The sequence below is a fragment of the Crocodylus porosus genome, unplaced genomic scaffold, assembly GCF_001723895.1.
Source record: "Crocodylus porosus isolate Cpor-Errol unplaced genomic scaffold, CroPor_comp1, whole genome shotgun sequence".
Classification (NCBI taxonomy): Eukaryota; Metazoa; Chordata; order Crocodylia; family Crocodylidae; genus Crocodylus; species Crocodylus porosus.
In genome coordinates, this window is record NW_017728886.1 from 259,646,268 (window position 1) to 259,656,498 (window position 10,231).

General features: G+C 41.9%; 1 protein-coding gene across 2 annotated transcripts in view; it reads right to left on the reverse strand.

Annotated features, from left to right (window-relative positions):
- The window catches only part of ZFAT (zinc finger and AT-hook domain containing), a 137,919-nt gene that overhangs the window by 53,886 nt on the left and 73,802 nt on the right, over positions 1–10,231 (reverse strand). For both annotated transcript variants that reach the window (XM_019553066.1, XM_019553059.1), the window contains exons 9-10: positions 5,518–5,667; positions 3,723–3,896 (exon numbers count right to left, since the gene is read on the reverse strand). In XM_019553066.1, the coding sequence (XP_019408611.1) occupies positions 3,723–3,896; positions 5,518–5,667 (324 nt within the window). The remainder of the gene's footprint in view (positions 1–3,722; positions 3,897–5,517; positions 5,668–10,231) is intronic.

The window sequence follows — 10,231 nt, forward strand, 5'->3', positions numbered from 1 at the left end:
AGCCACCCCAAATTTTGGCATAGCTCCTCCCTAGAATCACTGCTGTCACGTACCCAGAGCAGCCTAGTGTGTGTGGGGAGGCAGGGGTTGAGCCGGTTGTTGTTTGAGGCTTTGCAAAAGGTAAAATGGACTAGGCTGGAACATTCACATCTCTATCACTCTGTGTCACATTACTCTCTGGGTTTCTGGGGTTTTTTTCCTCATCTTCCATTTCTGCAAGTGACTTTCTCTGTTTTCTTTGTTCCTCCATTACCATTGTCCTCCATATGATACAACATATTCAAAAGCATACAGGGATTTCCCCCTTATGATAGGATGCCCATGCTTTATTTATTCAAGCTATTTGAAACATTTGTTAAAATGACCCAAAGTCAAAGAGGGATAAGGTAGATTTGCTACAGTTGATCATAAAACAGGTCTGGTTCCTTTAAATTCTGAATTTGTTCATAAAAACTGAAAATGTTTTATACTGAAAGTGACAGCTTCCATAAAACACAGCTAAGAGAAACCTTCAGACTAATTTTGCTATCTAATTAAAATAATGAAAATCAGCTTCTCTGCTACATTTCTAATCATAAACAGTAATAAGCCTCGACTACTGAACTGCTTTCTGTCATGTCACTCCTGAGAGGAATAAAAGCAGATAGAAAACCACTTTATATTCCACTAGTTAAACTGACCCTGCAGAGCTGATATTTGAACAAAAAATGCCTTAAGTCATAAGCCACAAAGCAAGACTAGGAAACAGCAGAAGCATTTTTTTCCAATTAATTTTCTTTAGTTGTGGAATAACTGAAGAACACCAGAGTGCGTTAGTAAGAACTTGGACTGCAGCTACCAAGGGAATGGATACCATACAAGAGAACTGTTCAAGAGGCTGCACTGCCTCAAGCTATCCATCATACAATACACCCCTGGCTAACAGAAATTTGATCCTACTTGCCACCAGTGTGTAAAGTATGTGTAGAATTTATGGCAACAAGTTTAAAGAAGGGCATGATCCAAACTTCCGAGAGGTTTCATATGTATGACATGAAATCCTGAAGAAACAGAATTTCACCCTTAAAATTCTTCTAAGAGTGAAAAAGAAAAAGCAAGTAACAAAGAGAAAAGGCCTAGATCCATCCATACCACTGGGAAGCAGAGCAACAGCCAAAGCAGCAAGGCAGCCTACTCCAGGGGAAGATGGAAGTCTACCCTAGACTTAGTTAAAAAGTTCTCACACCACATTTTTAAATCCAAGTCCAGATACATCCAAAGCTGTTGGGCACATATACACATGCAGCAAGGATGCTTCAATGCGCTGTAATTACAGTAAGTTAGAGCAGACTTGATTAATTGAGTTTGCTGGAGAGTGGCAATTACCATGCTCTAGCACTCTCCGACATCATGTGTATCGGCGTCCCAAAGCTGAAAAATGGTGGTGGGGGCATTTTAAATAAAGCTTGTTCGATTAACCTTAGTCAAAGCGCCCCACCACCATGTTTGAGCATGGGGATGCTGATACATGTGACATTCCAGGTGCTTTAATTAGCATGGCTCTCAATTAAGCCTCTTTGGAGAGGCTCTTAATTAAAGTGCTCCCTCCCCCAACTTCTAGAGCATGTCTATAAATGCCCTTTATGATTAAATGCCCTTTGGCTGAAATGATCTAGTTAGGGATGGTCCTGCTTTGAGCAGGGGGTTGGACCAGATGACCTGCTGAGGTCCCTTTCAACCCTAACTTTCTATGATTTAAATCCAATCATGACTCATGATTCTCCAATTCTGTCTAATTCTGTTTCATCAGGATTTCATGTCATTGGACTGAAAGTCCAAAACTTTCTATGATTCTATGCTATTAGTTTTAAGTTGTCAAAATAGTCACAATCCAGTGATACAACAATCACTTACTTGTACATGTAAATGAGCTGGAACCGAACGATTTGCTTTGCAAACACAAAGAGGATTTTTAAATCCACATTTTATTATTTATGTATGAAAATAATTGCATCTAAACTTTGAGAATGAAAATACAAAGGTAGATTGTGAGATTAAACCACAAGGGCCAAAAAAGAAAGGCTCAAAAAAATATCTGCTCATATCTAATAACCACTTATACAGGGTCTGTGCACGTTCTCAAAACTAGAAAATCTTCTATGTTAATCACACCTCGAAATTTCCTTTTGACTGAAGTATGTGAACAAAATCAACATGAGCTGCAGAAGACAGGGCATTTGTGTGCACGTGCCTGATGTATGTTTACCAACCAACTGCCATACTCCCAACTCAGGCAAAGACAAAGGACACACGTAGACCAGAGAAAACACTTCAAGGACACCCTCAAGGCAAATGTTAAGTAAGGCAATGACATCACAAATTGGGAAAAAGTAGCCTGGGACAGAGCCACATGGTGACGTCTTGTGAAAGAAGGTACATCTTACTTTGAGGAAAACAGTCTTGCCCTGGAAGCAGAAAAATGACAGAAACAGAAAGAAAGGAAACAAGAGCAAGAAATCTGTGGTTCGACCCTCCCTTTAACCACCACCTGTGCCACCTGCCAGACTCTGCGGCTCTAGGATCAGCCTTAGCCATCAATGAACACATCTACAACCCTTAACTTGACTCGTGAGAGTGATTATCCTCAACTATGAGTGATCGCTGCCACCAACATGAACAAAAACTGATGAATTAACATGACTGTTCAGAAGGGTCTCTTTTGATGCATATAGTCTCTGCCTTGATTCAAAGTAGAGCTGCACCATTTCATGAAGTGTGTCTCCTAATAGTTCTACCATTAATTCAGATACACTGGGGCTCCTAAGAGCACAGTTTTTAAAAGGAAAACATGGTCATTTCATGATTTACTTACACTAGTTAATTTAAGAAGAATTGTATATTCCTTAAGAACATTTGTTTGTGTCTGAAATACAATTCTGCCATTGTGAGAGGTATGGTTTACCTTGGAAATGAAAACCTAAAAAGGGAGATGGAAAGGGAGCTAAGCATGAATATCAGATGTTTAAGAAGCTAATACTAATTCATTACTCAAAAAGTAAAAGTGATATTCCAAACCTGATAAAGAAAGGAATGAATAAGATTTGATGATACTTCAATCAACTGTAACATATAAGCACTGAGCAACCTACAAAAATGCAAGGCAAGGCAATGATACTAAATCACGTTGTGCCTACTTCAAAAAACACCAAAAAAGTAAGTTTCATTTTTTGAAATTAAAAAAAAAAAGTAACAAAAATGTTAAAACATTGTTTTGATTGTTATGGAGTTAATTTTTGCAACCCATGTTTTCCAGTGAGTAAGAGTACATACTTTACACTTTAAACACTTAATCTTAGTTACATTTCGTATTTGAAGAGTATTTCTCTCATGTTTTGTATTTTTTACACCAGTCACTGCATTACCCTCCCATAAAAGAGGATCCTGCAATCCTTCCATCTGTCAGACTCCCATGCTCTGTGCATGGAGTTCTGTATGCCTGAGATAAAGCCAAACCAGCATTTTAGATCAAATCTTTAGTAGTCAGCAGCCTTTCCATTTATGGAAGTTAAGCACACAGTGTTTTCAGTGGCTCCGTATTTCAACATTTTCTCTCATCAATAAAGAAAATCTGCATACTCCCTAATGACAGGAAAACTGCATCATCATCACCATAATTGTATTAACATTTAGACAACAGCTAGCATCCGAGCATGTGAGCTTTGGGTTATAAAACATGCACTCACCATCAGCTGTATGGAGGAGTTTATGGCTCTTCAAAGTGCCCTTTGATTTGAACTTTTTCCCGCACATGTCACATAGGTGAGTTTTCTCCGTGCTGTGGCGATTCATATGGGCTTTCAGATTACTCTTGCTGCGAGTGGCATAATCACAAAGAGAACATTTGAATGGCTTGATACCTAGCAACAGGGAAGAAAAAGAAATTATATGACTGAGGTGGTGAAATGTCTAAACTGTGACATTAGAGGAGAGAAAAACTGCTAAATTATTTGAACTACAAGGGAAACGGGGCAATATTTTTTTTCAAATTTGGATTCTGCAATTTAGAATCTAAATCTATGATTAGGATTTTGACCAAGTGACAGGATTTTCAAAGATGCTAAGCCTCTGCCATACATATTTATCTAACTAAAAGAACTGAGTACTCAGAAAGTTAAATAGATTTACCAGATTCAGGTCCCTGATTTAGGCATATAGACCTGAACATGTAGGACTGACTCCCTGATGACTTTATTGTTTCAAGACAGATCTCCCCCACACCCTCCTCATACACTTGTTTAGTTGGACAGTAATCCCATTTTCTAGAAGGCCAGAGAAAATCTTACCTAGGTGACATGCTGCCTGAAAGGGTAATTTTGGAGTTACCTAGGCTCCCAATGGGAGACTACACAATGACCAAACATATAATTTAATAAAGGCAAAGTGGAGGGGTCCATTTTTGCTACTCTAAACGCTTATGGCCCTAGTACTTTGGAATCAACTGTACTGAGATTCTTGTGCTTTTTTATCTACAGCAGATTTGGTATAGGATGGAAAATACACATTTTAAGTCACAAACATTAATGATACATGACATATTAACTGACTGAAGTGTTTAAGTGATGTTATTTCCTAGACCATCACTGCGACATGCAAGAGGCAAGAATTCCTGTGGGTGATATCTTCTATTAGACCAACTGCATGGTTGGGAGAAACAAAACTGACTGAAACCACTAAGAAGCAGAAAGGCTTCCATCTACTTGGTAAAAAAAAAGTTTAAAAAGCCAGCTTGGGGTTCTGTAAAACTTCAGTAGGGACAGCTCCGTTCCCAAAATTTGTTGCCAGCACATTTTGGAAATCTGTATAAGTGACTTGCACAACTTTGGATAAAAAAAGAAAAATCAGAATTGTTCTATGCTTTTCACCACCTTTTACCTTCACTCCAGTCATTGTGCATGCACACCACCTAATTTAATTGCTCAGGTAAGTCATCACTATGATCAAATGTGACTGGATATCATTTGTTTGATTAATAAATTTCCATCTTAAGCACTTCTGGACAAGTGCAAAGGGAGTTGTAAGTATGATGAATAACTGAAAACGACTGGGTTTAGTTAAGACTTTATTATGAATTTAGTTACATGCAGCTTGCCCACACTTATTTTAAAAGACAATGCTTTCTATACTAACAGAAATTAATTCATTCATAAACCAAGGGGAATCAGAAACTTACTCATTTCTGTGTTAGTCCTGACCTGTCTACTGAGGCTGAGAATCACATGACATGCAGTTCTGTGTGACTGAGAACCCAACACACTGGTTTATTTAACCTTTCCTTAACTTCAAATTAAAGTAATTTGTTAAGCCACAGCCATAAACTTTCAGACTCTCTTTTAGGCAGTGGAGCATGTACAGAGAACTAGACAAATGTGAACAGATTGGAAATGTCATTCACTTTCACTGTCTTATTTAGTACATTAAGATAACACAGGCAAGGAATACCAAAGATAAATAATGTGAGTTTAAAGTTTATGTTGCTACCTTCATGAGCCCAAATATGACGCTGAAGATCTGAGCCATTCTTCATGAAATAAAAATCACAATAGGGGCATTTCACAGCTCGCTTTCCAATTAGCCCTTTAAGCTGAACCCTCCTACCAAGAAGCTTTGAGATGGTATTCATTGAAACCTCTAGAAAAAAAAATGAGAAAGAAAAGTTGCTTCAGGCTGCAGTGAATTTTTCCAGTTTATAATGAATAAAACATTGTAGAGCTACATCATTCCTCTTTGCATGTTTTAACTAGTTATATAGTGCCCCCCGCCCCACCAAAGAAAACAGCCTTATTAATTTATGGTCTTTTCTTGAATTGGCCACTGACTTCTGTGCTCTGTGTTCCTCTCTCTGCCAGTGATAAATTAAAGCCCAGGGGCACCACAGACTCAGAAGTCATTTTTCAGCTTAAAAATAAATCCCTGAGGAACAATAGGTAACAAAGCAATGTTTGGACCCAAATATTTATTATTCTCAGTATCTTCAAATGGGCTTACAATATTTGTTAAAGACTTCACTAGAGATTTTCAGAGAATCTCTGCATTTGAGGATTCTTTTCACTTCAGTGAGAATGATGGTCATTTGGCACCTCTACAAATCATGCCCTTCGTTTTGAAAGAAAAAAGAATTAAAAGCCTGAAGCACCAAAACCACTGTCAAAACAACTTTAATTGACCAGATTTCATACAAAAAATGCAAGTTGTCTCAGCTGTGCATGAACAGAAATTTTCTGACATGCTTTATTTGTTCCCTGCTCTTTTGCCCCCATTGCCTCCATGCCCAAACCTTACAACCAGCGTAGATGGCTTTAGAGAAGCTCCAAGCATGCAGTGGAGCAAGCGGGCCTTAACAGGCATAGTGAAGGTTGTAGCTCACAGTTTTGGTCTCAGATTCTTGAAACAGGATTTAGATGGATTTGTAAGTGCCTAAGTCCATGGATCTGGGAAAAGCAGTGGATGTGGTATACCTTCACTTCAGCAAGGCTTTTGATAGGGTCTCCCACAGCATCCTTGCAAGCAAGCTAAGGAAGTATGGGTTGAATGAATGGACTGTAAGGTGGACAGAAAACTGGCTGGACCGTCTGGCTCAACGGGAAGTGATTAATGGCTCAATGTTTACTTGGCAGCCAGTATCAAGTGGAGTGCCCCAGGGGCTGGTCCAGAGGCTGGTTTTGGTCAGTATCTTCGTTAACAATCTAGAAGATGGGATGGAGTGTACCTTCAGCAGTTTCAGAGATGACACCAAGCTGGGGAGAGTAGTAGATATACTGAAGAGTTGAACTAGGATTCAGAGTGACCTAGACAAGTTGGAAGACTGGGCCAAAAGGAATCTCATGAGGCTCAACAAGGATAAGTGCAAAGTCTTGCACTTAGGACTGAGCAATCTCATGCACCGGGACAGGCTGGGAGCCAACTGACTGGGCAGCAGCTCTGCAGAAAAGGACCTGGGGGATACAGTGAACAATAAGCTGAATATGAGCTAACAGTATGCCCTTGTTGTCAAAAAGGCTAATGGCATCCTGGGCTGCATAAGTAGGTGTGTTAAGAGTAGGTCAAGGGAAGTGATTATTCCCCTCTACTCTGCACTGATGAGACCACATCTTGAGTACTGTGTTCAGTTTTGGGCCCCCCCACAACAGAAAGGATGCAGACAATTTGGAGAGAATCCAGTGGAGGTCAATGAAAATAGTGCGGGGGCTGGAGGACATGACTTCTGAGGAGAGGCTGAGGGAACTGGGCGTATTTATTATGCAGAAGACTGAGGGGGGATTTGATAGCAGCCTTCAACTACCTGTAGGGTGGTTGCAAAGTGGATGGAGTTGGACTGGTCTTAGTGGGGGGCAGATGACAGAACAAGGAGCAATGGTCTCAAGCTGCAGCAAGGGAAGTTTAGGTTGGATATTAGGAAAAACTCTCTCACTAGATGGTGGTGAAGCACTGGAACAGGTTACCTAGAGAGGTGATGGAATCTCCATCCCTGGAGATTAATGCTCAACAAAGCACTGACCTGAATGATCTAGTTGGTGATGGGCCTGCCTTGAGCGGGGGTTGGACTAGATGTCCTCCTGAAGTCCCTTCCAACCCTAATTTTCTATCGTTCTACGTTCATTTTGGACCTAGCTTCTACAGTGAAATCCTAGATCTACTGAAGTCCATGAGAGTAGATTTTCTTGGCCGATACAGATAGCCGATTATTAGTCAGCCCTATTAGCCGATGCCAATCCGATAGCCAATTTACAGGAATGCAGCCAGGCAGCATGGAGCAGCATCTTGCCAGTAAGTTGGGTGGGGGGTGATAGGGGCAGATTGAGGTCCCCACAGTAAGTGAAGGAGTAGGGCAGGAGCAGGCACTGCCCAGCCAGGGTGATAAATGCAACCTTGGGACTAGGAGAGGGAAGCAGTCACAGGCAGCTTGTCCAAGGGGTGCAGGGGCTTTGGGAGGCTATAGCCACCCCAAAATTTCCTGTAGCTCCCACCCCCCATAGCCACCCCTCCCAGCACTGCCACCTACCCCGCTCCTGGCATGCCCCACGCCCAGCTCTGGCCCAGCTGCCTGCCACGAAGAGGCCAGCACAGGCCCTGACTCCAAGCCCAAAGCAGGCAGCTGGCCATCACCCCTCACACAAATCTGGGGAGGGGGATGGCATATGCTCCCCCACGCTTTTCTTGGGGGTGCATGAGGGTGGGGAGCCGCTCCCCTTCCCCCCCCCCACCCTCTGTGTCCCTGGATGAGCTTCTCACGGCTCCATCTCGCTCCTGGCCCTGGGGTTGCATCCGCCACCCTGGCTGGGCAGCACCAGCACCAACCAGCACCAGCACCAGCACCAGCACTTCTCCCTGCCCCTGCCACAGCCCCTCCCTCACCATGAGGGCCCCAATCTGCCCCACCAAACCCCTTCTCTGCCTCAAACCCTTTACCCCCTGCAGACTTAGCTGCAAGGCGCTGCTCTCCAAGCTGCCAGGCTATATTCCTGGTCGTGCGCATGTTGTGGCTGCACATATGCACGTTGCATTTATCGGTGACATTATCAGCTACACCAGTCAAAAAAAGCCGATGGCCGGTAATGTTAATTTCCCTTTTATCAATGTTGATCCGATATGCGACCGATATATCGGTGCAGTGGGTGCACCTCTACAAGGGAGTTCTGTCTTACTGATTCCATCAGAACCAATATTTTGCCTCTGCTGCCTGAAAACATGGAATACAAGAGAGTGCTAACTGGACTGACCAAAGTAGCACATTTTCTGCTCACTGAACCAAAAACAAAGGCAAGGCAAAAGGCAGGCTGAATGCCATCATAGGCAAAAAAGAAGAAGCTGCCAGAAATAGCACTTTCATGCTAAATAAGAAATGGGCTCAGTTTAAATTAATTTTTGATATGTTCTTTTAAAACTCAATTTCTTTGAACATTATCAATTTTTGCCTTTCATCTTTATTCTCCCGTTTTTGAATTTTTAAAAACAATTGCCTTCATTCACTTGAAGGACTTGCCACTTTATGCTATCAAATCTCTAGTACCACTTAAAAGAAAATGAGTTTAGTAGAAACATGCTTATGCCTCCCTTCCCCCCAAAAAATCCTTACTGGTCACAAGAAGACGGTACCTAGGGAAATATGCACATATTCTTCTTTAAAAATTGTGTGTGTGTGTGTGTGTGTGTCTTACATTACAAAAAGTAATGTGCATCTTAGATGTAGGGTTTGGGTTTTTTCTCCCAACAGAACTATAGTTTCTCTGCTTTGTTTCTGCTAACTTGTATTAAAATGAGTTTCACATCAATGGAAAATAGATTAAAAAAAAATACATCGGAGATTTTCAACCTTGCTTATTCCTTATGCACCACCCCAGTGAAGTAGCACTTTACAGGTGACCCAAAAGGCTCACCATCCCATAGACACACAAGCAAACAATTCAGACAAAGTGGATGAGCTTCAATGCAAGTGGGTTCCCTTAAATTTCTGTACATATTGCACTCAAATATATAATTTGGGCACAATCATTTGTACATTTTGATGTACCTATTTTTCATATAACATTTTATATTGAGACCTCTTCAGGGTTGAAATGATGAGTGAAAAGGTTTCTCTGCTGGATTCTGACATGGTCTAAGCATCAAGTACAAGTATTTAACAGTAGGGCTCCAGTGCTATACTGATTCAGGATCCCTGCACTCTGTATATTGCCCACAATATAAACTGACAACTCAATGTAGATCAGAGGTGTTCACTGTCCAGCCCACGGAGCTGTGTCATATCTGGCCTATGGGCTCCTCAGAGGTCTGGAAACATGGCAGTGGGAAGAGGTGGCAATTAATGCTGCCACTTCTTGCCCACTAACAAATTAACAAGCTTTGTGGATCAGAAGACATGGCCCATGTGCTGAACCAAGTCTGCATGCATGGTTGCAGTATGGGGCCCAATCCAGTGCACGTGGAGCCTGGCTCAGGACAGTGGGTCCAGTCTAGTGCACGGGGCTGGGTCCATATGCCAGATTTCATAGATTTCACATTTCATAGATTTCATAGACATTAGGGCTGGAAGGGACCTCGGAAAATCATTGAGTCCCACCCCCTGCCCAAAGGGCAGGAAGTCAGCTGGGGTCATAGGATCCCAGCAAGAGAAGCATCCAATTTGTTCTTGAAGGTGTTTAATGTAGGTGCTTGAACCACCTCCAACGGCAGGCTGTTCCAGACCTTGGGGGCT